The following is a 27,018-nucleotide window of genomic DNA, read 5'->3' on the forward strand; positions in this document are numbered from 1 at the left end:
TGGTCTGGCATCGGGCTTCCTCGTGTCAGGTTTTGTAAAGCCGCTGCCTGGGCCTCAGCTCATACCTTTTACGGGGTGCTGTAAGATCCAGTCACTGGCTTCTGCCGATGCCAGTCTGGGTCGTATGGTGTTGCAGGCAACTGTGAGCTAGCCTGTTTGCATGACTGGTTATTTTTTTTTCGACCCACCCTCAGGAAATGCTTTGGGCTTTCACATTTGAGGTGCTGTGTCCTCCAATGAATGATTTAATGATAATTTTGTTTTTGTGCTCACCGTAAAATCCCTTTCTCGTTGCATTTATTTGTGAACACAGGTCCCACCCTCTGGTTTTTTTCTCTTTAGTTTTTTCTTTGTAGATTGTTCTTGGTTTCTTCCGGAGTTTTTTCCTGGGACTGGGACGTGTTGGTGCTTTACATTCCTGCTCTTGGTATAAACTGAGTAGCTTGGTGTAACAGCAGAGGGTATAGCCCACTGGGCTGAGCCAACACTTTTTTTAGTTTCTCCTAGTTTCCGATTCCTAGCGACAGGGGCATATACCCATGGTGCAGCGTCCCCCAATGAACTCAAAGAGCGAGGGATTTTACGGTGAGTCCAAAACTCCCATTTTTTTATTTTTTTTTTACAAAATAGCCATATGAGGATTTTTATTTTTATTTTTTTTAATGGCACCATTTAATGCACCGTATCATGTACTGAAAAACTTCAGTCGGTTTGTTTTTTTTTTTTTTGCTTTTTGTGGAATGGAAAAAAAACCCGAATTGTTTTATGGTGTACACAATGTGGTGAAAATGACATGTTAACTTTTTATTCTGTGGGTCAGTATGATTACTGTGACTCCAAATTACTAGACTTTCACTTTTTTTTCCATTCATAAATTTTTTTAATCTTTTAAAAAAAAAGATAATTATGAACAAAAAAACATCAATTCTAGCATTGTGATTTTTTTTTTTCTAAGTAGTTTTCCGTGCAGGTTTAAATGTTGTATTTTACTCTTGCTTTTACAAGTTTTGTGATGACGGAAAAATAAAAATTAGGGCTTTTGCAAGGCGAAAATTTACAATTTGCTGCATCCTTAAAAGGGTAAAACTAATAAAGAGGTTTTTTGTTAACTTTTTTTTTTAATTTTGTATTTTTAAAACTTTATTAAATGTATTTATAAATGTATTTATTTTTTAGTCTAAGGAACTTGAACATCCTGTGGATATGCCATAACTGTCAGAGATGGGAATAGCCCTTTAATAGGAGGCGTAACATGGCAGATCTAGGGGCCTTTACTAGGGCTCCGGCTGCCATGATAAACAATCGGGCCCCCCTGTAACGGCTTAGATGCCACGGTCGCTATTGACCATGAAATCGTAGTGGTTAAAAGTGTGTTAGAGCAGCTGTAGCTGTAATATGCAGCTGCGCCTGCTCCATAATTATTCCGTTCTGCCATAACAGGCATATGTCATGATGGGTTAACGGGTTCATATACATTTTTCTTTTGTAACCAAATGGATGTTTTTTTGATACAACTTTTATTTACTCATCTTGTGAAAGAGGCTGACGGTTGATTGTCATTCCTGTTCTTTTTCTTTCACCTTTCTTCCTTGTAGTGTTATTTTCTTCTGTAAGATGTGGAGCTTGATTTCTAATATTGAGCTTAATGGGGTCTGTTGCAACTTCCTCCTTTTTGGACAAGTATTCTTGTGCTTTAGTATATTGGTCACATAAGGAGGAGGGAACAACTTTTTGACCATGGTAATTTTTCTATTGGACTAATGTTCTTAACACTGTCTCTAGCTGGCTGTCTCTCACTGTCTTTCTCCTCTTTCTTGTCTGTAATATCAGGACTTCCCTGGCTTAAGTGACGATTATTATGGATCAAAGAGCCTGAGTAAGTCCCTCGGTGTAAGTGGGGAGGGTCTGTTTTCTTAGATGGTTTGTCTGCTTCTGTGCATGTCCTGTTAGGTCTGGGGAGGGGGTACAAGGTACTTTATGGTATGTAATGCCTTAGGGTGCTTCTATGCGCTTCAATAATGTGTATCATTCCGCGAACTCTCGCTCACGATACTATTAGCTACTGATCTTAAAAATGAAAACGTTGCGTGTTTACATGTGATGATGCCTCGCTTATTGCAATTAAATTGTGATCTTAGGCACATGGCACAGAGATGGGCCACCAAAGTCCAGATGGATGGTTTAATTGCAAGACCATCAAGCAACTGTATTTATTCCAAGCTATATATGTATTGAAATTTTTAGCAATAGCGATTTTGATCCATTGCGATTTAGACCTGTAATTGTGAAAGTGGTCGCTTTCAAGTATTTACTCGGTGAGAGGATTATAAGCAACAAAGTAAAATTTTAATGAATTGTACGCATTATCGAAGTGTGTAAATTCACCTTTACCCATATCATGCATAAAAGGATCTGCCACAGCAGAGATTCAGTTTAGACAATAATATATCCATTGAAATCCTCAGGGATTTATTATACTGGACACTAATCGCATCACAGCCCTCATGTTTTGGGGGTCAATTCTGATTTACTATAACAATTGTTTAATAGATTTTATATCTGGAAGTTTTCAATTCAGAAAAATGTGTATTATAGTAAGATATGCTGAACTATTTGTAAATTACTCAGAAATGTATTTGGAATTTCATTAGCTTGATTATAAATCATAGTGCGTTCTTGACCTAGTATTGGTAGTTTTCAAAAGGATTAGATAATTTTAAAAAGATGAGAAAATATATATTTACATAACGTTTGCGTCTCCCAAATCATGTATTTAATGAAGATTAAAATATGTAATCTAGACCGCATCCACCAATCTAGATCAGGTGCCCTAGAAGAGACAACTAAAAATATAGGTAGTTCTACTTTGTAGAGCTTGCAGTTCTAACAGTGTTTCCATTGGTATTGCTTCCCAACCTTTTCCTGTATGCTTGTGCTATGCTAGTCTTGTGAATTCACTATTGAAAAATAATCTGTCACGAGGTTTATGCTGCCGTTTTTGCGGACAGCAAATAGTAGTGCCATAGACCCTGGTTCCAGCATGGTGTCACTTTGTAATATTCAGTAGTTTTCATAAAATCGCTGTTTACCTGCAGAGCGACACCAGCCAGTAGTCCTCTCAATGATGTGCTCGAGTCCTTGATATTTCGAAATTCATGAGCTGTGTCATATCTCAATGATAGACTGCTTTGCCCCTATGCACAGTATTTGGACAAAGCTGTGAATCAGAGGCGGGCGGGGGCCGCAGCTCATGTTTTCAGGAGATCAAATGTGAACCAGCTCCGGAATCGGGGTCCCTGTGACTACTTTATGCTACCCTCCGATAGGGCAGCATAAATCTGATGGCATATTCTCTTTTAGCGATCTTCAGTTAACAACATTCTATTACTTTACAGAAGCCGTGACATCAAATACCAGTGACAGCGAGAGCAGCTCTAGTAAGTCACTAGTAATTCACATGTTTGTTTTCCAATTTTTCCCAGTTTTTCAAGTCCTTAATGAGCACTATTTACCTTACTCTACAGAGGGACAGGAAGACACTATACTTTCATATGAGCCTGTGACTCGACAAGAGAGTAAGTTGAGATTTACGACTGCTTTGCTGTGGCTATTCTGTCGTCCCCCCCCCCTGCCCCCCCCACCCCTCCCCCCCCCACCCCTCCTGGTGCTTATACATCCAACATTTTCCATAGTGCTGTACAAAAAATACACATGTTCCCAATGGGGCTAAATTTAATTTCCCTATTTCAAGTACGCGTACACATTTAAGAAAAATGTTATCCTATTGAGTGTAGGAGGAAACACAATGTTACCTTTGGTTGGATTCTTCTTTTTTTTGTTATTATTATGATTATGGTAGTGTTCAGCTACTGCATATGCAGGGCTGTTGGAAATTTTCTACAGGTGCCCTGCGACTCCGTCAAGTGCCGACAAGGGATGTTTTACAAAAGTCTATAATTTGTAATCCATTGAAACTCTATAAACTCCTGTAAATAGAAGCCTGTTTATTGTAAGAGATATTATCCTAATATATCTGTGTAGATTCACTTAAGTTTCTGCAAGATTTTGATTTACATACTTTGCATGGATATATGGGTCCTCATGTGGCATTGTTGTCCATAGATACTAATCAGAATTTGTTATATTTTTTAAATACTCTTTACTAAATGGAATCTGAAATCTGGTTGCAGAACAGTTAAAAATAAATAAATTGAGTTTTGATACATGAGATACACTGTGTCTAGAGAAAGTATGAGACTAAAAACGGTATATCAAACTTTATCGAATTGAAGAAAATTACATTAAAGGAGTATTCCCTGGTTGGACAATTATTACCTGTCCACAGTATGATGATTGTCTGTTTGCGGTGCGCCCCATTGATCACCAAAACTGGTGTACTAAGCCTTGTTCCTCCTCACTACTTGGCCGCAGTAAGGAGGGCATTGAATCAAGCGGCAGTCGAGCATGCGTGCTGCGTCTTCATTCAAAGTATCTGGGATTGACTGAAACTGCCGAGTAGAGCCCTCTGCTGTTTCCTTTCAGTGTCAGACATTGAATGGAGTACGGCTGCATTCTTGATTGCCGCTGCATTCAAGCTCTTATGATGAGGTAATTGAATCTCCTCTACAATTTCATCCCTCCGTTTGCCTATTTGTTTGCTAGACCAAGAACTATTTTCCCACCATATAAAAATGTTTGCTTATTTTTGGCCCGTAAAGATGTTTCCCTTAGATGGATAAGGGATAGACCTCCTATACTTAAAAAAATAAAATAAATAAATAAATATAGAGCTCCAAAGCAAAGTTATGAGTAACCTATAGTAAATTTATAATCCCTGATAAAGAAATGGTTTACAAAATCAGAGGGTCTTTTAAATTTGAGGTACATGGTGTTAATCTCTAACACCTTAGGCCTCATGCACACGACCGTAGTGTTTTTCTGGTCCGCAAATTCCAGGACCGTGTTCCGTGAAATGTCATCCGCAGTTCATCCGTATGTAATCCGCAAAATGCGGATGAAAAAAAAAAAGCCTAGGTAAAACAGGATGACGACAGAACTCATTCCCGGTCGTCGCCTAGCAACATTTCCGCAAATCTGCAAACTGCGGATGACACACGGAGGTGTATCCGCAATTTCCACGGGCCCATTGACTTCTATTGGCATGTCCGCATCGAATTTGCGGCCCGTAATAAGACATGTCCTGAGTTTCTGCGGCACGGATTTGCGGACATGCGGAGACCCGTGAAAACACGGATAGTGTGTATGGGCCCATAGAAATGAATGGGTCCGCAATTCTCCCGTGGATTTGCGGGGGAATTGCGGACGCAAAAACACGGTCGTGTGCATGGGGCCTTAGTCTTCCCAGTCTTTAACCAATAGAATAAATCACACGACAGAGTGGTGCGGTGTTATTTAAATTTGATTGAAATTGTCTTTATTATAAACTGACTCTGTACAACTGTATTCTACATTATTTTTTAACTTGAGATATTGTGTTTTGTGTAATACGTTTGGTTCAATAAAATGGGTAAAATAAAAAGGCCAGTGTGCCACAAATATCTAGAATGACCATTTAATATACTCACGGTTTAAAATCTGTGCACTTCCTGTTTTTTGTTGTTGGCAATGCAGACTACTAAGGCTAGATTCAGACGAGCGTGAAAAACGCAGCGTTATTACCTCGTGCTTTGCGTGTGGCATGCATTTTTAACGTCGGTGCAAGCGTTTCTTTTTTTCTTCTTTCCTCTGCGGTTTTCACACACCTATAGACATCAATAGACTGGGTGTGTGAAAATGCACCAACATAGGACATGCAGTGAGTTTCACGCAACAACACGCTGCGTGAAAACTCACGCATGTCTGAATGGTCCCATTGAAATCAATGGGTCTGTGTTCTGTGCGTTATTTCAATGCCCAGCACACGGACGTGAATCACGCTCGGTTGAATAAGGCCTATATGTACAGCTTGCATGCTGTGGAGAAAGTGTTTCCGACCAGTGGTCTTTTATTTAGATCTGTATTCTGGACAATTTGCTCATGTGAAATTTTGTTCCTAGTCCATTACACAAGACCAGTCATTATCTTGGGTCCACTGAAGGACAGAATTAATGATGACCTGATTTCTGAATTTCCTCACAAATTTGGTTCCTGTGTCCCACGTAAGTGTATATCTTTATCTTATATAGCATTGACATTTTAGTAAGTAACTCATACTCTTACTTAAGCATATCATTTACTCACTGCAGACACAACAAGGTCTCGAAGAGAGACTGAACTTGATGGGCAGGACTATCATTTTGTCTCTTCTCGGGAGCAGATGGAAAAAGACATTCAGGAAAACAAATTCATAGAGGCTGGGCAGTTCAATGATAACCTGTATGGGACTAGTATTCAGTCTGTACGGGCAGTGGCAGAAAGGGTAAGTGTGAAAAAGTTCTTATTAATCTCGAATTTACTTTTTCCTTATCTGAAGTTTGTTCTAATTTGCTCCATTTAACAGGGAAAACACTGCATTCTTGATGTGTCTGGGAATGCTATCAAACGATTGCAACAAGCACAACTCTTCCCTATTGCTATTTTCATCAAACCAAAATCGGTAGAAGCACTCATGTAAGTGACCACTTATTGCTTTCTTTCTAATCCTGTTTAAAAGTATTTAGTGTGATAACTTTTCTGTGGCATTTAGTGAACAGTACTTTGTTGATGAGGATCAATCTACTGGACTATGACATTTATTTTACCATGTGACAGTGACAGCTATCCATACCAGTGTCAGCCAGTTTGTGTGCCTTTTTGTTTTAGAAGATTTTTGATGTCCACACAATTACTATTCAGCTGCTGAGAGCTCTGCAAGACAAAAGCTGATGAAGTAGGGAGCGTGGTGTGTGTTTGTGTTCGCAGCTCCAATGAATATGCTGTGTACCTAGAAATCAATGTACGCTACTCCCATTTTTAGGCCGTTTTCACATGGCAGATTCAAGAGACAGGGAAATCTACGTTACGCAGATCTTTATTTACCTTTTATCTTTATTTAAATGGTTGGACAGGGGGAGGTTGCTCCCTCAGTCACCCATAGGCAGCCTGCGAACCCTATTGTCGGCTGCCGATGGGTTGCCATTGCATTCAGGGGCCTAGCAAAGGTCCCCAAGACCTGCCATGATAATATACCTATTAGGCCGTTCCAGAGACACGGCCTAATAGACTTCCTGTCAGTTTGGTATACTGCCAGAGTATGCCGAAGCATTGTATCAGCATTTGGAAGATCACTTTGTGAAGTATCCTAGTGAGACAAAAATAAATTAATTTGAAATACAGTTAAATAAAGTTTATTAAATGTAAAAGTGCACAGTAAAAATTAAAATAAAACCTTTTTCTCCATAAAAAGCGGTTATATTTTGTAAGTGTAAAAATAATTAATGACATGAACAATAAAGTGAACATGTTATTTAACCCTTTCCCGTAACTAATATGCCTATTATGTCGGGAAAGGGTATTTAAAGATGGTGCCCGCTCAGAAACAGAGCGTTACACAGCAGGGACAAAGGGGTAATGCTTGCGACCATCTGCCGGTGTCAGATGGTCGCATCTGAGGGGTTTTTACTGCCTCTTTCGCTTCAGCATCGGGAGACCGTGGGAGCCGGTGTACTCCTATAGCAGCTGGGAGCCTTGTGAATGCTCCCAACCCTTCTATAGGAAGACTGCTTTCGTGACTTGCCTGTGGCAGGTCTCAACAGCAGTACACTAATTTTGCCATAGACTGCAATATTGTGATATTGCAGTATAAGTCATAAGTGACCTAATAATCGCAGCTTCAAACCCCCCGGGGGCGGGGGCTTAATGAGAGCTTTAAAAAATGTAAACGTTTTTTTTTTTTTTTTAAATACACAAATTCAAATCACCCCCCTTTCCATCGATCACATATAAAAATAAGAAATAAACAAACACATTAGGTATCCCCGTGTCCAAAGACCCCGAACTATAAAAATATCCATTACGGTGAACGTCGTAGCCGGATAAAGGCCAAAATGTCCAAATCGTTTTTTTGCCACTTCAACCCCCACAAAAAAAATAATAAAAAGTGATCGAAATGCCAGACATTCCCCCAAATGTTATTAATAAAAACGACACGTACAAAAAGTACAGCTCTGTACACCGAAATCTAAAAAAAAGTTATGGGAGTCATAATATGACGATGCAAAAAAATGTTTGTTTCTTTTAAGTCATATGTACCACATTTGGTACCAATAAACTACACCACCTCCTGCAAAAAAACAAACACAAGCAAGCCCACATATAGCTACATTGACAAAAAAAAATACAAAAGTTATGGATCTTGAAATGTGGCAATGCAAAAATAGTTTTTGTTTATCCTACTTTGGCGACTTGTCACGTACACCAAGGGAAAGTAAGGAGGAGTGTTATTTAAAAACGTAATCAAGCTTAATGGGTTATATGTATCCAAAAGAGTTGCCCTTGTTTACCTTTGTGACTTGCACAGTGTTGTGATAAGTAGCAGTCAAGTTGATGCATAGAGGACTACCCAAATAAAAAATTAGATGTTCTAGCAGTTAACATTGAAATGTATATACAGATCGATAGATTTGGAGTCTGTAAATGGAACACAAGAGCATTTTGTTTTATAAACTTTAAATTTTTCATTTAAAGGTATATGTGAATGGGCTTCTGTTTTCAAGGTGTTTAAAAAAAAAATCCACGTTTTACGTTCCAAGTAGACCTTATTTCACTTTGAAAAGCAAATCCAAAATCATGATGGACTTGTCTGTTGTTTTAATAGGGAAATGAATCGGAGGCAAACATTTGAACAAGCTCACAAGATGTTTGATAAAGCTACCAAACTTGAGCAAGAATTTGGAGAATTTTTCACAGGTAACTTGATGTTATACACATTTCTCTTTTTTTTTTAGGCCGCCTCATGACCGGTTGTGTCAAAAAATTATGGACAGATTTTACACCTGTCGAGTAAGGCCTAAATAGACCAAAATACATTTGTTGTTCGCCATGTACTTCGTATCTTGGTGTAATTTTTGCACAGCAGGTATCTTCCAGATTATTTTAAATAAAATAAAAAAAAGTAGTCAGTCGCAGCTAAAACATGAACAAGTGCACCATTTGCCGCACACCAGAAAACATTGCACCATTTGCCGCACACCAGAAAACATACAAAAAACACTAAATAAGGGTGTGTCTGGAAGATGCAAACATGGAGTAGTAATGTTAATTACATGATTCAAAAATTATTTTTCTCATTGGGGGTCACAAAATCTTATTACTAACCGGGCTTTGGTTGGTCATCATTTTGTTGGTGGCAGGCTTTTTGGTAAACGTCTGAATACGATTATTTCTGAAGTTACTGTGGTGACAAGAGCTCTTTTGCCTCAGAATCTCCCTAGCCGTGCGCGCCTTTTTTCGGGTCTCAGTGTTTTCTATCCTTTCCCAGCATTTTCTACCGGAGAACATTTTCTTTCAGACCAGACAGACCAAAGGTCCATCTTTCAAGCCTAGACTGGCTTGGCATCCGCTGTCCCAGAAGCCCCCCCCCCCCCTTCTGCCGAGACCTTTATGTCGCCACTTCATGATAACATTTGTATTATAGGTATACAAACTTGTTCACTTATGTTTACCTATATTTTAACCGCTACCCGACCGCCCACTGTAAATTCACGTCGGCGCTTGCTGGGCTCTGTGCAGCGCGGACGTGAATTCACGGTGGGTGTTAAAAGCGCGATGCGGGTGTCTCAGAGTAGCGCTGACACCCGGATCGTGCTGTTATCCCCTGCCTCTGGTCCCGGTCATGTGATCGCAGGGAAAGTTTGTTGTATCAAACTTTCCCGAGGACCGATTGCGGGTGCTGCAATCGGTTATAAGCATCTATCAGTGCTGCAGGTCTTCAAGTAAAAAGTAAACAAAAAAAGTAATAATGTTTAACCCCTTCCCTCTTTAGCCACTTTTGACCTTCCTGACAGAGCCTCATTTTTCAAATCTGACATGTGTCACTTTATGTGGTAATAACTCCGGAATGCTTTCACCTATCCAAGCGATTCTGAGATTGTTTTCTCGTGACACATTGGACTTTATGTTACTGGCAAAATTTGCTCGATATGTTCAGTATTTAATTGTGAAAAACACCAAAAATTAGCGAAAAATTGCAAAAATTAGCATTTTTCTCAATTTAAATGTATCTGCTTGTAAGACAGGCAGTTATACCACACAAAATTGTTGCTAATTAACATCACCCATATGTCTACTTTAGATTGGCATCGTTTTTTGAACATCCTTTTATTTTTCTATGACCTCACAAGGCTTAGAACTTTAGCAGCAATTTCTCACATTTTCAAGAAAATTTCAAAAGGCTATTTTTACAGGGGCCAGTTCAGTTGTGAAGTGGCTTTGAGGGCCTTATATATTAGAAACCCCAAAAAAGTCACCCCATTTTAAAAACTTCACCCCTCAAAGTATTCAAAACAGCATTTAGAAAATGTCTTAACCCTTTACACATTTCACAGGAATTAAAGCAAAGTAGAGGTGAAATTTACAAATTTCATATTTTTCTGGCGAAATACATTTTTAATACAATTTTTTTTATAACACAGAAGGTTTTACCAGAGAAATGCAACTCAATATTTGTTGCCCAGTTTCTGCAGTTTTAGGAAATATCCCACATGTGGCCGTAGCGTGCTACTGGACTGACGCACCGGCCTCAGAAGCAAAGGAGCACCTAGTGGATTTTGGGGCCTTATTTTTGTTAGAATATATTTTAGGCACCATGTCAGGTTTGAAGGGCTCTTGCGGTGCCAAAACAGTCAAAATCCCCCAAAAGTGACCCCATCTGGGAAACTAGACACCTCAAGGAAATTATCTAGGGGTGTAGTGAGCATTTTGACCGCACAGGTTTTTTACAGAAATTATTGGAAGTAGGCCGTGAAAATTAAAATCAACATTTCTTCAAATAAAATGTAGGTTTAGCGATTTTTTTTCTCATTTCCACAAGGACTAAAGGAGAAAAAGCACCGCAAAATTTGTAAAGCAATTTCTCCCGAGTAAAACAATACCTCACATGTGGTAATAAACGGTTGTTTGGAGACACGGCAGCGCTTAGAAGGGAAAGAGCGCTATTTGGCTTTTGGAGTTCACATTTAGCAGGAATGGTTTGCGGAGGCCTTGTCACATTTACAAAGCCCCTGAGGTGACAAAACAGTGGAAACCCCAAACAAGTGACCCCATTTTGGAAACTATACCCCTTGAGGAAATTATCTAGGGGTATAGTGAGCATTTTGACCCCACAGGTTTTTTGCAGAAATTTTTGCAAGTAGGCTGTGAAAATAAAAATCTACATTTTTTTCAAATAAAATGTAGGTTTAGCTAATTTTTTTTCATTTCCACAAGGACTGAAGGAGAAAAAGCACCATAAAATTTGTAAAGAAATTTCTCCCGAGTAAAACAATACCCCACATGTGGTAATAAACGGCTGTTTGGACACACGGCGAGGCTGAGAAGGGAAAGAGCGCCATTTGGCTTTTGGAACTCAAATTTAGCAGGAATGGTTTGCGGAGGCCATGTCACATTTACAAAGCCCCTGAGGGGATAAAACAGTGGAAACCCCCCACAAGTGACCCCATTTTGGAAACTACACCCATTGAGGAAATTATCTAGGGGTATAGTGAACGATTTGACACCACAGTTTTTTTGCAGAAATTATTGGAAGTAGGCCCTGAAAATAATGATCTACATTTTTTCAAAGAAAATGTAGGTTTAGCTAATTTTTTCTCATTTCCAGAAGGACTGAAGGAGAAAAAGCACCACAAAATTTGTAAAGCAATTTCTCCCGAGTAAAACAATACCCCACATGTGGTAATAAACGGCTGTTTGGACACACGGCAGGGCTTAGAAGGGAAAGAGCGCTATTTGGCTTTTTGAGATCACATTAAGCAGGAATGATTTGCGGAGGCCAGGTCACATTTGCAAAGCCCCTGAGGGGACAAAACAATGAAAACGCCCAAAAAGGGACTCCATTTAGGAAACTACACCTCTTGAGGAATGCATCTAGGGGTGTAGTGAGCATTTTGACCCCACAGATGTTTCATAGAATTTATTAGAATTAGGCAGTGAAAATAAAAACAGTCCTTTTTCTTCAATAAGAGGTAGCTTTAGCGCAAATTTTTTCATTTTCTCAACAAATAAAGGAAAAAAAGAACCCAACATTTGTACAGCTATTTCTCCCGAGTACGGCAATACCCCATATGTGGTCATAAACTGCTGTTTGGGCAAACCGCAGGGCTCAGATGGGAAGGACCGCCATTTGGAGTTCAGATGTTGCTGGATTGGTTTCTGGGCACCTGTGGGCCCAAAACAGTGGAAACCCCCCAGAAGTGACCCCATTTTGGAAACTACACCCCTCAATGCATTTACCAAGGGGTGTAGTAAGCATTTTAACCCTGCAGGTGTTTTGTAGAAATTAGTGTGCGCTCAATGTTGCAGAGTGAAAATGGGATTTTTTTCCATAGATATGCCAATATGTGGTGCCCGGCTTGTGCCACCATAACAAGACAGCTCTCTAATTATTATGCGGTGTTTCCCGGTTTTAGAAACACCCTACATGTGGCCCTAATCTTTTGTCTGGACATATGACAGGGCTCAGAAGTGAAGAGTACCATGCGGAGTGGAGGCCTAATTTGGCGATTTACAAAGTATTGGTTCACAACTGCAGAGGCTCAGATGTGAAATAGTAAAAAGAAACCCCTGATAAGTGACCCCCACTATGGAACTGCACCCCTCAAGGCATTAATTAAGGGGTGTAGTGAGCATTTTCACCCCACAGGTCTTTTCCATAAATGAATGCGCTGCGGATGGTGCAAGTTAAAAATTTATATTTTTCCCTAGATATGCCATTCAGTGGCAAATATGTCATGCCCAGCTTATGACGCTGGAGACACACACCCCAAAAATTGTTAAAAGTGTTCTCCCGGGTATGACGATGCCATATATGTTGAAGGAAACTGCTGTTTGGGGACGCTGTAGGGTTCAGGGCCGAGGGAGCACCATTTGGCTTTTGGAGAGCGGATTTTGCTTGGTACTATATTTGTTTGAGTATTGCTGGTGTTTTATAATGTGGGGGTACATGTAAGCGGGGCGGAGTATATAAGGGGCATAGTCAGGTGGTATAAAAATAATCCATAGATGTGTGTTACGCTGTGAAGCAATCCTTTCTGCACAGGCCGGTGTCGCACTGCTAAATGGTGTCATTTCTTATCCCCCTTTTGGTCCACACTCCGCGCCTTTGTAGTTTGGGGAATTTTGCTGGGAAGTGTTGTCCTGGTATAATACGGGCACCGTCGCTTCCAGCAGATATGTTTGGGCCCTTCCCTTCCTGGTTCCCTAATTTTAGGTCCTTGATAAATCGCCTCTTGAAACAGAAGAAATGTTCCCCTCGGGCACAACTGCATATTTTTTTATTTCCTGACTTATTGGAGCCATAACTAATTTTATTTTTTCATACATGTAGTGGTATGAGGGCTGGTTTGTTGCGGGACGAGCTGTAGTTATTATTGGTACCATTTTGGGGTACATGTGACTTTTTGATCACCTTTTATCCTATTTTTCGGGATGCCAGGTAAACAAAAAAACGCAATTCTGGCACAGCTTTTTTTGTTTTTTTTATACAGCGTTCACCACGCATTATAAACTACATGTTAACTTTATTCTGCGGGTCAGTACGATTCCGGCGATACCTAATTTATAGCACTTTTTTATGTTTTACAACTTTTTGCACAATAAAATTACTTTTGTAAAAAGAATGTATTTTTTCTGTCGCCAAGTTGTGAGAACCATAACTTTTTAATTTTTTTGTCGACGGAGTTGTATGAGGGCTTGATTTTTGCGGGACGAGCTATAGTTTTTATAGGTACTATTTTTGGATACGTGCGACTTTTTGATCACTTTTTATTGTAATATTTGTAGGGCAAAGTGACCAAAAAACAGAAACTCTGGTAAAGCTTTTTTACGAGTTTTTTTTACGCTGTTCACCGCGTGCAATAAATAATATAATATTTTGATACCTCCGGTCGTTACGGTCGTGGCGATACCAAATACATATGGTTTATTATTATTTTTCAATAATAAAGGACTTGATAAGAGTAAAAGGGGAATTGTGTTTTATTTGATTACTTGAAACTTTTATTGTTTTCAAACTTTTATTTTTTGCACTTTTTTTTACACTTTTTTTTATACTTTTTTTACACTTTTTCTCAAGTCCCACTAGGGGACTTGAAGGTCCAACGGTCAGATTTTTTTTTTTCTAATACATTGCACTACCTATGTAGTGCAATGTATTAGATCTGTCAGTCATTCACTGACAGCAAGCCGTTTAGGCTTCGCCTCCCGGCGGGGCCTAAATCGGCTTCCGTAATGGCAGAGCAGGAGACCATTGTGTCTCCTGTTGCCATAACAGCAGTCGCCAGTCCCGATTGCCTATCAGGGCTGGCGATCTGCTAGTAACCGCTACGATGCAGCAATCGCTTTCGATTGCTGCATCGAAGGGGTTAATGGCAGGGATCGGAGCTAGCTCCGGTTCCTGCCGTTACAGGTGGATGTCAGCTGTACAGTACAGCTGACCTCCACCGCTGATGACGCCGGATCAGCTCCTGACCCGGCGCCATCTTGCCGGCAGCTACGGAAGCCGATCAGGCTCCGCCGCCGGGCGGATCTTGACCGGCTTCGGTGCTAGGCAGACCGGGAGGCCAGTATTAGGCCTCCGGTTGCCATTGCAGCCACCGGAACCCCGGCAATTTCATGCTGGGGCTCCGATGAGCTGCAAACACCTTAAGTGCAGCGATCGCGTTTGAGCGCTGCACTTAAGGGGTTAATGGCGGGGATCGAAGCTAATTTCGGTCCCCGCCGTTACAGTCTGATGTCAGCTGTAAGATACAGCTGAGATCCGACGATGATGGCACCGACTCAGCTTCTGAGCCGGTGCCTAACGTTTGACGTACATGTACGGCATTTTGCGGGAAGTCAATGCTTTCCATGACGTACATGTACGTCAAATGTCGGGAAGGGGTTAATAAAAGTGTAAAAACAATTTATACGTTACAAAAACAAAAAAATGAATTTTTTCCTATAAGTCTTTTATTATAGGAAAAAAAATTAAAATGTTAAAAAAGTACACATATTTGGTATCACGGCGTTCATAACGACCCAAACTATAAACTATAATATTATTTTCCTACACGGTGAACACCGCAAAAAAAATAATTAAAAAACAATGTCAGAATCACAATTTTTTTGGTCATCAACCTTCCAAAAATATAGAATAAGAAGTGATCAAAAAGTCGCATGTACCCCAACATAGTACCAATAAAAACTACAACCCGTCCCGCAAAAAACAAGCCCTTGCACATCTTTTTTTTTTTTTTTACTGAAAAATAAAAACGTTTTATGGCTCTCCGAATATGGTGACACAAAAAATAAATAATTTTATCGAAAAGTGATTTTATTGCGCAAATGCCACAAAACATAAAAAAAACTATATACATCTCGCCGTAATCTTATCGACTCACAGAATAAAGTAAAATGTCATTTATAGTGTACGGTGAACACTGTAAAAAAAAAAAAAACATTGTTAGAATTTGTTTTTTTGTCACTTTGCTTGCCAAAGAAATCTAATAAGTGATAAAAAAAAATCACATGTACCAATGAAAACTACGGATTGTTCCGCAACAAATAAGTCCTCAAATAGCTCCGGTGAAGAAAAACTAAAAAAGGTTCTGGCTCTCAGAATATAGCGACAGAAATTGTGCAGTGTCCAAAGGCGGATAAGATCGGGCTCCATTTATCAGTGCGACATTTGCCACATATCTGCGGATTATTATTTATTTACTGAATTATTATACCCTCTTATTATGTCCTGATGTACTCTGCCCAATTTACACATACCCCCACATTATAAACTGAAATACCAGCAAAACCCCAAACAGAACAGTTACCAAGCAAAAGCCAAATGGCGCTCCCTCTCTTCTGAGCCCCACAGCGTGCCCAAACACCAGCTTACGTCCACATATGATATTTTATATCCGGGAGAACCCGCTCAACATTGTACAAGGTATTTGTCTTTAGTCGCACAACCTATTGTGCATTAAAATGGCATATCTGTGGAAAATGTTAATTTGCACTTTGCACCATGCGCTGTGCATTAATGCCTTCGCGCACCACGACTTAATAGCATGTCGTGGTGCGGGGGGTTATATAGGGAGCGGGCTCATGCGCTGCGCCCGCTCCATATTCTGCAGGTTTCAGCTGTGTATTACAGCTGACACCCGGGACTAATGGACAGGAACAGCGATCGCACGGTTACAGGAGTCTGTAAAAATGATATTATACTGCAATACATTAGTATTGCAGTGTATTGTACCAGCGACCTAATGATCGCTCGTTCCAGTCCCCTAAAGGGACTTTTGGGAGGTTTCCACTGTTTTGGTACCTCAGGGGCTTTGCAAATGCGACATGACACCCAAAAACCATATTCCAGCTAAATTTGAGCTCCAAAAGCCTAATATTGTTCCTTCCCTTCTGAGTCTTGCCGTGGGTCCAAACAGCAGTTTATTACCACATATGGCGTATTGCTGTAATCAGGACAAATTGCTTTACAAATTTTGGGGTGATTTTTCTCCTTTATTCATTGTAAAAATGAAACATTTCTATGTTATTTCAGAAAAAAGTAGATTTTCATTTTCATGGCCTAATTCCACTAAATTCAGCAAAAAAACTGTGGGGTCAAAATGCTAACTAGACCCCTAGAAAAATTCCTTGAGGGGTGTAGTCTTCAAAATGGGGTCACTTTTAGGGGGTTTCCACCGTTTTGCTCCCTCCAGGGCGTTGCAAACGCGACATGGCACTGAAAACAAATCCAGCAAAATCTGCGCTACAAAATCCAAATGGCGCTCCTTCCTTTCTGAGCTCTGCCGTGGGTCCAAACAGTAGTTTAGTACCACATATGGGGTATTGCTGTAATCGAGAGAAGTAGCTTTACAAGTTTTGGGGTGCTTTTTAATCTTTATTCCTTGCAAATATTATTTTTTTTTTATATTTTTTCAGAAAAAAAGTAGACTTTCACTTTCACAGACAAACTCCAATAAATATAGCAAAAGACCTGTGGGGTCAAGATGCTAACTATACCCCTAGAAAAATTCCTTGAGGTGTTCAGTTTCCAAAACCGTGTCACTTTTGGGGGATTTCCACTGTTTTGGCACTACAACACCTCTTCAAACCTGACATGGTGCCTAAAACATATTCTAAAAAAAGGAGGCCACAAAATCCACTAGGTGCTCCTTTGCTTCTGAGGCCGGTATTTCAGTCCATTATCACACATGTGGGATATTTCTAAAAACTGCAGAATCTGGGCAATAAATATTGAGTTGCATTTCTCTGGTAAAACCTTCTGCGTTACAGAAAAAATTTCATTACAAATGAATTGCTGCAAAAAAAATAAAAAATTGTCAATTTCCCTTCTACTTTGCTTTAATTCCTGTGAAACGCCTAAAGGGTTAAGAAACTTTCTGAATGCTGTTTTTCCACTAACATAAAATACAATATGTCACGAGAAAACATTCTCAGAATCGCTTGGATAGGCAAAAGCATTCCAGAGTTATTACCACATAAATTGACACATGGCAGATTTGAAAATGAGGCTGGTCCTGAAGGCCAAAATGAGCTCGGTCTTGAAAGGGTTAAGTACTGCCTTCTATAACGACTGAATCAAATCTTATTTTGACATCCCCGGGATCATACCCATAAGCCGTATCCCAAATATTGGTGTATCCGTATAAGTAGCCTTCTACCAACAGAAACCATGTTACAACATAAATGTCAAATAACTTAGTGTTATACTACTTCCTTTTTATTTTTATTTTTTTTTATCGCTTTATTGAATTGTAACATATATAATCTCGTGTAAAGTTTTTTTTATTTATTTTTTTCTCTGTATTTTTCGACATTTGCCCTTTCATGAAAGTCACGCCCCTTTTTTCTTCCTGATTTTTAAGTACAAATACTTGCACTATTCACACTAACTTCCCTGTGATACCGCCTGATGAAGGAGCCGGTACGTTTCCACGTTGCTTTTATGATCACGATTAAAACACTTTATTTGTACAACCTCAACGTTACTTTTGGATATTTGTTACTGGGTACCATTCAAAAGATTTTCACGAGTAGGGAACAGCGCAGCACCAATGTTTTTTTTTTTTAGGTACTGCTTCCTAGGAATATACCTATAGAAGTTTTTCCCTGAGATGCGTCTCGGCACTACCGGTGGTGGCTGACGTCCCTCCCGGTGACTGACTGGGCATTTCCGGTGGTGTCTGATGTGCTGCTAACAGGTGGGAGGAATCACTGCGCTGCTGGACGCTATATAAATAGGCAGCAGTGAGGCAGTCAGCTCCTGCAGAGCCTCTTCAAAAACTAGGTTTTCAGCCTGTAATTACTGTGAGCTTTAAAACCAGAGACCTCTGTGGTGAATCACCATGTCTTATACTGGTGATATCCATCCAAGAAGCGCTGACCCATCAGAATCCCCCAGGCCCCTGAGTCTGGTATTTATCCTGTGGGATGATGGGTTCCACCGAACATTTGGTAAGATGCATTTTACATTATCTTAATGGTTTACTATGCCTTATGTTTCTATAGACTACTAAAGTGGTGAAGAAGTCCATCTACAGCTCTAGTAAAGCCAGGACTTGTGGAATCTGTAATAAGATTTTATCCTCTTACTCTAAACCACTGTCAAGTCTGCCTGGATAGGGTCATTGCTGAGCAGGCGCCTTCTTTAATAGACCGTATCAAACATTGTGGAGGATGAAGTGGCTTCCTCATTGGAAGCTTTCAAGCGGAGGAGTTCTCAGGCTAGTGGCTCGGGTGCACCCTCTGCTCCCTTTAGTGCTGAGGACTCCGGCTCAGCTTTAGATGAGGGTAAAGTAGCCTCTGGATCAGACTCTTGTAATGAAGAACAGTCTGGTAGCACCTCCTTCCAGGCAGTAGATACCGAACAATTTAGGGCAACAATGGGGTTAGAGTGTCAGGGAATCTAGATCCTTGTCAGATTTAATGTTTGACGGTTTAGTTCCTTGACAGAAGAGGGTGTTTCCGGTACATCTGAATGTGAAAGCCCTCATTGACAGAGAGTGGGAGAATCCTCAGCTACTTGGGATAAGGCCCCTAGTGTGGACACCCCAGTAGCTAAAGTGTTGAGAAAAGGGGTGCTCCCCTTTGAACATTTGGGGAGTTTAGGGGATCCCCTGGATAGTAAAGCAGACATTTTTGCGCGCCTCCCTTCCTTTGCAATAGCTGCAGACTTTTTGGCAGAGGCACCGGCTGATACAGTAAAATTATAAGCTAGGGCTGCTGCTATGTCTAACTCTGCCCGCAGGGCTCTGTAGGTTAAAACATGGAAAAGGGGAGATCAGGGATCCCCCAAAAAAAGGCTGTGTGGGATTCCCTGTGAGGGAGATCTATTATTTGGCTCCTGTTTGGATGATATCTTAGATAAGGCATCCGATAGAAAGAATGGGTTTCCTGGCCCTCAGATCCAGTCTCCCTCTGTGGTAATCAGGGTTTTTTTTCCCCACAAAAATAGATCTAGACCCTCAGGGGAAAGGAAGATTTCCTTTAACAAAAAGGGTAGAGGCTTTACTTTTTTCCCAGCAGGATAAAAATACAAATAAAAAACCCGCCAGCAATAATGTCAGGCCTCTAGTGTGGAGGAGACTCTTTTTTTTCTCAGGCCTTTGGATACCTCTCAACCAACCCCTGGGTACGAGAGGGTTTCAGACTAGAGTTAATCTCTCCCTCTGGGGAAAGATTTATCCCAACAAAAAATCCAAGGGATATTTTCAAGAGACAGGCCTTACTAGGAGAACAATAACCTACAACGAAATAGTCTGACACTCAACTATTTGTAAACGTGTAAATATTTATTAAATAAAAAAATTTAAAAACACATATCTCAGTATAAAATTCAGAGATGACTAACCACAGTGAGGTAATGGACACCAAATAGCAACAGTCATTAATGCACGAAGGTACAAAAACCTAAACATCACAACATTGGTACAGAAATAGTTTATGCCTTTTAAATATGTACACAAGCAGAGAAAGATGTCATCTCAATCTCCACGCATACTCCTACATCTAACTTGTAATTGTTAGATAAATTATAACGAGTGGATGACTTAGTTATATAATGATACCTTACCCATGAAATCAGTGATGGCTACCTGGCGTCACACCCCGATGCACGTTTCGGCTCCAGGCCTTCATCTGGTGGTGGTGCCAGAGAGTCACAAAAAGACATTTAATGGTCTATAGACCAATCAGGAGCAGTTGGCTTACCATGTAACAGCTGAAGGATGTAATGAGCAGATAGCTGGTATGAGACTCGTTTATTTCCCTACTAGGGGGAAGTCCATCCTTGATTCAGAAGGGGGTGCTGATCCCGGTTCCCCCGGCAGGGATTGGAAGGTGTTTTTACTTCCCCCTATTTCTAGTAAAGAAACCCAATGGCAAGTTCAGGGTTATCAACCTCGGGTCCCTGAACAAGGATTTAACATACAAGAACTTCAGAATGGAAACTATTTCCTCAACTATCAGCCTGTTTCCCCACTGTGTAATGGCCACATTAGACCTAAAGGATGCGTATTACCATATGCCGATGCATGCATCCTCCCAGAGGTTTTTAAGGCTGGCTGGATGAACGGAAGCCTTCTCCGTCTCCAGTACAAGGCTCTTCCCTTTTGGGTCTCTCGGGCCCTGAGATTTTTCACAAAGCTAATTTCAGTAATAGTGGCCTTTGTCAGAATCCAGGGGTTAATTCTCGTACCCTATATAGACTACTTCCTACTGATTTTGTCCTGTCGCCAATCTTTGATCAACCGCTGTCAAGACCTCTGGGACCTTGGGTGGAATATAAAAGGAAAAAACACCCCTAGGCCCCTCCAAAATAAAGACTTTTTTGGGGGGGAATTCAGCTAGATTCCACTTGTCAAAAGTGCTTTCTCCCCACTCAGTCTGGTCCTTTAAATGACAGGATAATGGATCTCTTTCTTTCCCACCTTTGCTCCCACCGGGAAGCAATGTCCATTCCAGGCCTTATGACCTCCGCTATCCCAGCAATAAGGAGGGCTCGGCATCACTCATGGCCACTTAAGGGGGTTATTCTTGGCCTTTGGGATGGTCCTGTCCCCCCCCCCCCCCCCCCCCCTTTGGATGCCAAATTTCACCTTTCTTCAGAAGTGAGACTCTCTCCTCTGTGGTGGACAAATGTAGAGAATCTTCAGTCTGGGATGCCCTCATAAGTTCACAACCTGGTCAGCCTTACCACAGTTGAAAGTCCATGGGGTTTGGGGGCTCACTTGGGGAGGATCTCTGGCAGGGAACATGGGATCTTTTGACCAGATCCTCCTCAAATCTCAAGGATCTGATGGCCATAAAGAAGGGTCTCCTAGCTGCAAGTCCCCTATTACAGGGAACGGATGTCAGAATTTATTCAGACAACACAAAGTCAATGGCTTACATAAATCCCCAGGGGGTGCAAGAGCTCTTCATCTCTAAGCACGAAAACAATCCATTTTCCTCTGGCAGAACTCCACCTCAACAGCTTATCTGCAGTTCATCTCAATTATGATTTATCTCAAGGACAATTATGTTGCACACTTCCTCAGCAGGGACAGAATCCAGCTAGACGAGTGGTGCTTGAACAGCGATTTTTCTGCAGATTGTTTCCAGATGGTGTCTTCCTCTGATAGAAGTAGGGAAATTTTACTCTCTGAGCCCTCTAGATCATCCTCTAGCTGTGGATGTTTTGAGTCCGTCCTGGGGTCAGGGTTTGGGATTTGCCTTCTCACCCCTTATTCCCAGGGTATTAAAGAAAATCAGGGAAGACAGGGCTGTAGTGATTCTGATTGATTCGAGGTGGCCCAAGGGAGCCTGGTTCACTTGGCTTATGTCCCTGTTAGAAGCTCCTCCTTGGGTCCTTCCCATCTGGAAGGATCTTCTCTTTCAGGGTCTCCCTTTTCCATCCGCATCTCCACAAACTTGAATTGACAGCATGGAATTTGAGGTTAATTCTCTCTCTAAAAAAGGTATTTTGGACAAGGTAGTAGACACACTCATAGCCAGTAAGAAGAAAGTGACATCTAGGAGTCTGGAACACCTTTTACCAAGTTTGTAGTTTCAGAACAAAATCCTCTGACTGATCCTAACATACCAGTCATTCTAGATTTCCTACAGGCAGGTATAGAAAAATGACTTAAACCCATTACTCTGAAGGTCCAGATCGCGGCATTGAGTTCCTTATTTGATGTTAGAACATCCTTGAGTGAAGAGGTTTCTACGAGCATCATCACGTCTGAATCCCACTCAGACTACTAACCATAAAATTTACTTTACATCTGCCAGGAGGCTTTCTGAGATTTTTTTTTTTTTCAGCTCACCCCCCTTATACTAAGGTATTGGATGATCGGTGATCATTAAACCTCTCACCTCCATCCTTCCAAAGCTAGTGTCAAAGTTCCATGCATCGCAGGATGTCATTCTACGTATCTTCTTTCCTGACCCAGAGAACACCCGGGAAGAAAGATTCCACTGCCTGGATGTCAGGAGATATGTTCTGAGATATCTAGAAGTTACTTCTCATTGGAGGAAAGATGAAAATCTTCTCTTACAGTTTCAGGGACCTCGTAGAGGTAGTAAGGCTTCTACAGTATCCATTGTCAGAGGGATTAAGCAGGCGATACATTTAGCTTATGTGTCTTTATCCCTTTATCCACCAGTAGGGTTTGGAGCTCATTCAACCAGGTCAGTGGCCACTTCCTGGGCTGAGAAAGCAGGAGCCTCTCTTTCTCAAATTTGTAAGGCAGCCACGTGTAGTTCTCCACATACCTTTTTTTAGACCTCATCGTCTGCAGGTTCCTTTTGGAGCAGATGCTTCCTTTGGTAGCAAGGTCCTGCAGTCTGCGGTCCCTCCCTGATGACTACTAGTCTCTTCTCGCATGGGTGCTGTCATGAGCGATGATAAAACAATTACTTACCGGTAATTGTTTTTCTGGAGCTCATGACAGCACCCTATATATTCCCTCCCTTATAGGATTTTATTTTGCACTAAGTCCGTTAACTCTCTATCCTTTCCTCCGTATGGAGGTCTATAGGTCAGGGTCTGGCCTAAGCAGAATAGAGATATCATTTACCAGATTTGAGTCCCTTTCATCTCTGCCTCTTGTCTTTATCTTTCATGATACCTCCTTTTTTTGTTTCACTCTTCCGGGTACTTCCTTTCTTGCGAATCACTAAGGTGTGGAGGGGGTGTGCACCTTTTTATCGCCTCAGGTCTCCTGTCCTGGGTTGGGTGGTGTCCTCGCATGGGTGCTGTCATGAGCTCCAGAAATAACATCTGTGTCTGGGCTCGACTATGGTATTCATTCCGTCAAAACGACGGAACCCATGCACATCTGACTCAAACGGAAACCATTGGCACCGGATCCGTCACCATTGAAATCAATGGTGATGGGAACGGAAACGTATGGTTTCCAATTCTGTCGGTCAGGGCTCCGTTCCGATGGAAAGCTCCGTTGGAACAGAGCCCTGACGCAGATGTGAACGAAGCCTAAGTAATTGTTTTCCGCTGCTGTGGACAGAGCAATTTCAATCCTATGAAACGTTCCACACCTTGAATTCAGTCCTTCAATCTTGGCTTATCTTCCTTGAAGGTTTCTGCTCTGTCCATTCTTTTTCAAAGAACTTTGGCGTTTTGTCCACGGGTGAAGACTTATTTCTTGCAAGTTGAGGCTCATGCAGTGCCTCCTTTCAAACAATGCATTGAGCCTTAGGATATCAATTTGTTCCTCGGGGCTCTTTAGGTGGCTTCTTTCGAACTTCAAGAGACCTCTGCTGTTTCTCCTATCCTGGAAGGCAGCTTTTCTAGTGGCTGTCATCTCCATCAGGTGGGTTTTGGAGCTTTCTGCCTTGTTTGGCATGTCCCCGTTTTTGGTCATCCGAACGGATAAGGTGGTATTCTGACCTGTTTCGTCCTTCCTACTAAAGACAGTCTCTACCTGCCATATGTACAGCACCGTGTATGACCATATCCTTGAGGGGACCTTTGTTATTTATTTTAGTAGGGGAACTTTGAGAAGCACTGGTCTAGACTAACTGTATCCACTTATTAGCTAAGAGTAGGACTAGGTCCGTAGAGATTTTCAGCCTCTGCATGTAAACAAGAATGTTTGTAGCCACAGAGAGCAAGCAGAGATCCTAAATTGGTGAGAAATGGAAACCAAGTACATTATAAAATTGTTACTTTTCATTAAGTTAAAATAAAGCTGGAAACCCCCTTGAAAGATATTTTAGTTAATTACTATGTAATTGTAAGATCTGCAGCTAGCCTTTTTTATTTGAGCCAGTGTGAAAACTCTTCAAATAATGCTCCATATTTTATCCACATTTGATAAAAAATCTGCACATCTAGCATCTTTATATTTTTATACTTCTTTCAGGGCACTGTGATGTCCTGCTTTGGGTGTGGTTGGCTTATTTATACCTTTGTACCCTCTGTCCTCCACTGTGAATTGTTGATGCAATTATTGGGTATTCATCTGTTCAAAAGGCTATTTGAACACTTATGAGTTAATGAGCATTGCATCATGTGTTGAGTCAGCCTGCCCTGTTTATTCGCACAAGCCATAACTAGAATAAAGTCATAAGATCTGGTAACTCCATCTATCCAGCAACAGATTTTTTGCTGTAAAAAATAAACCTAAAAATGCGTGAGAATGGAAAGAGAGTTAACAAAGCTGTATTACTATAAAATTGCTAGATTTTCTCATTTACTGATCGCAAGCACTTGGGAAATTCAATTAAGGTAGAATAGTGATCCGACTTTTGACCTTTACTGTATATTCTCAACGTGTGAAATTGAGCTCATGACAGCACCTGGGTCGAGGACTGCCTATCCATATATGGGGAACCTAGAAAAGGAAGGAATTTTTTTTTTCTCCCTGTGGTTTCCTATCCATGGATAGGAGATCTGGTGGGGAATTCCAGGAGATTCCCTGTTATATGGGCGTACCTCTGGAGTTTCTGGTTTTGGTGGAAGCGGACTAGGTGCTGTTTGGCTGGGGGATGTATAGTCTCATGGTCTCCCCGGATAGATTTAGACAACGTGGTCATGGGACAGAATTTGGAGATGCTGAAGGGTCTTTTTTTTTTTTTTCCGGTTAACAAATAGCTTGACAGAGCCTCTGTCACACTGCTTTACAATGCAGTGTAGCTAGTCAGACAGTTGCCGGAGGCCAGCGACCGTGGCTGACGGTTGGACTGGGTCAGTGATGGGACCTGCATCTGGCAATTATGGCATTTTCTATGGATATGCCATTAATGTCCGAGAAGGGAATATTCCTTTAAGGCCCTTTCACACAGACTAATGACTGTGAGAATGAGCATTCATATGAGCATTCATATGAATGCTTGTTTACGATCATTGCCCTGTGTAAACAGAGCAGCAATCCGTTGAAAAAATGCAAGACCTCCAAGCGTTTGTCACTCCCTAAATGTTCTTTTTCTGGTATGGCTCTGTTTCTGGCTACGATAGTGGGAAGGGAGTTTCTTTCACTTTTGTACCTACAGTTTTCCTGTCCATGGGTAGGCAGTCCTCTCTTAGTGCTGTCATGGGTTTGAGAAAATCTGTTATTTTATTTCACTTATTTGTAATGTGTATCAAAGGGGGGGACTTAATTGTAGTGTTTTTTTTTTGTTTTTTTTTTAAATATGAGATTGCTGAATGCTGCTTCCTGAGAAGGTGTTACTGTGAGAGCATTTGGTAACTGTTATTAGAGAAGAGCCACAGGTCAACGGTGCTCTTCTCCAGAAGTTCCATTCCCTATAATCTTTTTCCAAAGAACTGTGGAAGGGGGGAGGGTTCAGGTGACTACAATGGGTACTCTGCTTTCCTGGTATTTTAATCCTTCATGGTCATATTATAGGTAACCTTTTTTAAACCTGTCATGTAAGTGGCACTTTATCATCTAAAGTAGTCTGAGGGTGGTGTAGAGCCTATTCCTACTGTAAAATTCTTACGTTATTCTTTTCTCTTTTTTTCACAGCCATTGTACAGGGTGAGTCATTGGAAGAAATTTATAACAAGATCAAGCAGATAATTGAGGATCATTCTGGACATCACATTTGGGTGCCATCTCCTGAAAAACTCTAAGTCTTCTACTGGACTGCTGTTATCTGTCTACAACCCTCCACTATCCATAGCCCCAGAGAAATGGAGTGGGGTTCAATGTGCAACTGCCATCAAACACACAAAAATGTGCCCTCAGAACCCCTTAAACTCCACTGGTTCTTGGAATCTGCAACTTGTAGTTACACTGACCCTTTGGGAAATATTCTGGGGTCGTCAAGGAGATCCTGTCCTTACTTGACTGGGGCAAGAACAGACTTGAACACTTAGGTTATAAAATGCAAAAAAAGGGAAACTAGCAGAAGAGGCCATGTCCTCCTTTATCCGAGTCACTCACCTTAACCCCTGTAAGCCCCCCCAACCCTGCTGGAAGAAGGTGTGTGTGTGTGTGTGTGTGTGTGTGTGTGTGTGTGTATATAATTTATATATGAATATGAAATGTGTGCATTTAAAAAAAAAAATTAAACTAAATCCATAGAATAGAAGGGAGAAATATCCCATTACTAATAAAAAATATATATATATATGTGATGGGATATTTCTCCCTTCTTATTGTTTGTAATGATTTTTTTTAAAGTTCTTGGTCTGTATTGGGCAGAGCTTTAGGCTCTGTTCTCGTACTGTACAGCCTACCCAACCTGGCTGCAAGTCATAGGCCTGGGTAAAAGGTACTGCTACACGTAATTGATCCAGCCAGCACCAAATATACAGGAAAGCGCAATGTAGGCTCTAACTGACTTTTTGCAGCATGTCAAGATTGAAAGTTTCTCCTAATG

At 41.0% G+C, this 27,018-nt stretch overlaps 1 protein-coding gene across 7 annotated transcripts in view; it reads left to right on the plus strand.

Annotated features, from left to right (window-relative positions):
* The window catches only part of DLG3 (discs large MAGUK scaffold protein 3), a 434,105-nt gene extending 407,378 nt beyond the window's left edge, over positions 1-26,727 (plus strand). For 5 of the 7 annotated variants that reach the window (XM_075835672.1, XM_075835674.1, XM_075835678.1 and 2 more), the window contains 7 exons: positions 3,396-3,437; positions 3,525-3,575; positions 6,057-6,158; positions 6,246-6,418; positions 6,500-6,609; positions 8,795-8,886; positions 26,160-26,727. In XM_075835672.1, the coding sequence (XP_075691787.1) occupies positions 3,396-3,437; positions 3,525-3,575; positions 6,057-6,158; positions 6,246-6,418; positions 6,500-6,609; positions 8,795-8,886; positions 26,160-26,266 (677 nt within the window). In that variant the 3' untranslated portion in view covers positions 26,267-26,727. Of the gene's footprint in view, positions 1-1,830; positions 1,877-3,395; positions 3,438-3,524; positions 3,576-6,056; positions 6,159-6,245; positions 6,419-6,499; positions 6,610-8,794; positions 8,887-26,159 lie in introns of all 7 variants that reach the window. The other 2 variants (XM_075835673.1, XM_075835676.1) reach the window with 1 other exon arrangement.
* The last annotated feature ends 291 nt before the right edge of the window (positions 26,728-27,018 follow it).

This window comes from Rhinoderma darwinii, chromosome 8 (genome assembly GCF_050947455.1).
Source record: "Rhinoderma darwinii isolate aRhiDar2 chromosome 8, aRhiDar2.hap1, whole genome shotgun sequence".
NCBI classification, from domain to species: domain Eukaryota; kingdom Metazoa; phylum Chordata; class Amphibia; order Anura; family Rhinodermatidae; genus Rhinoderma; species Rhinoderma darwinii.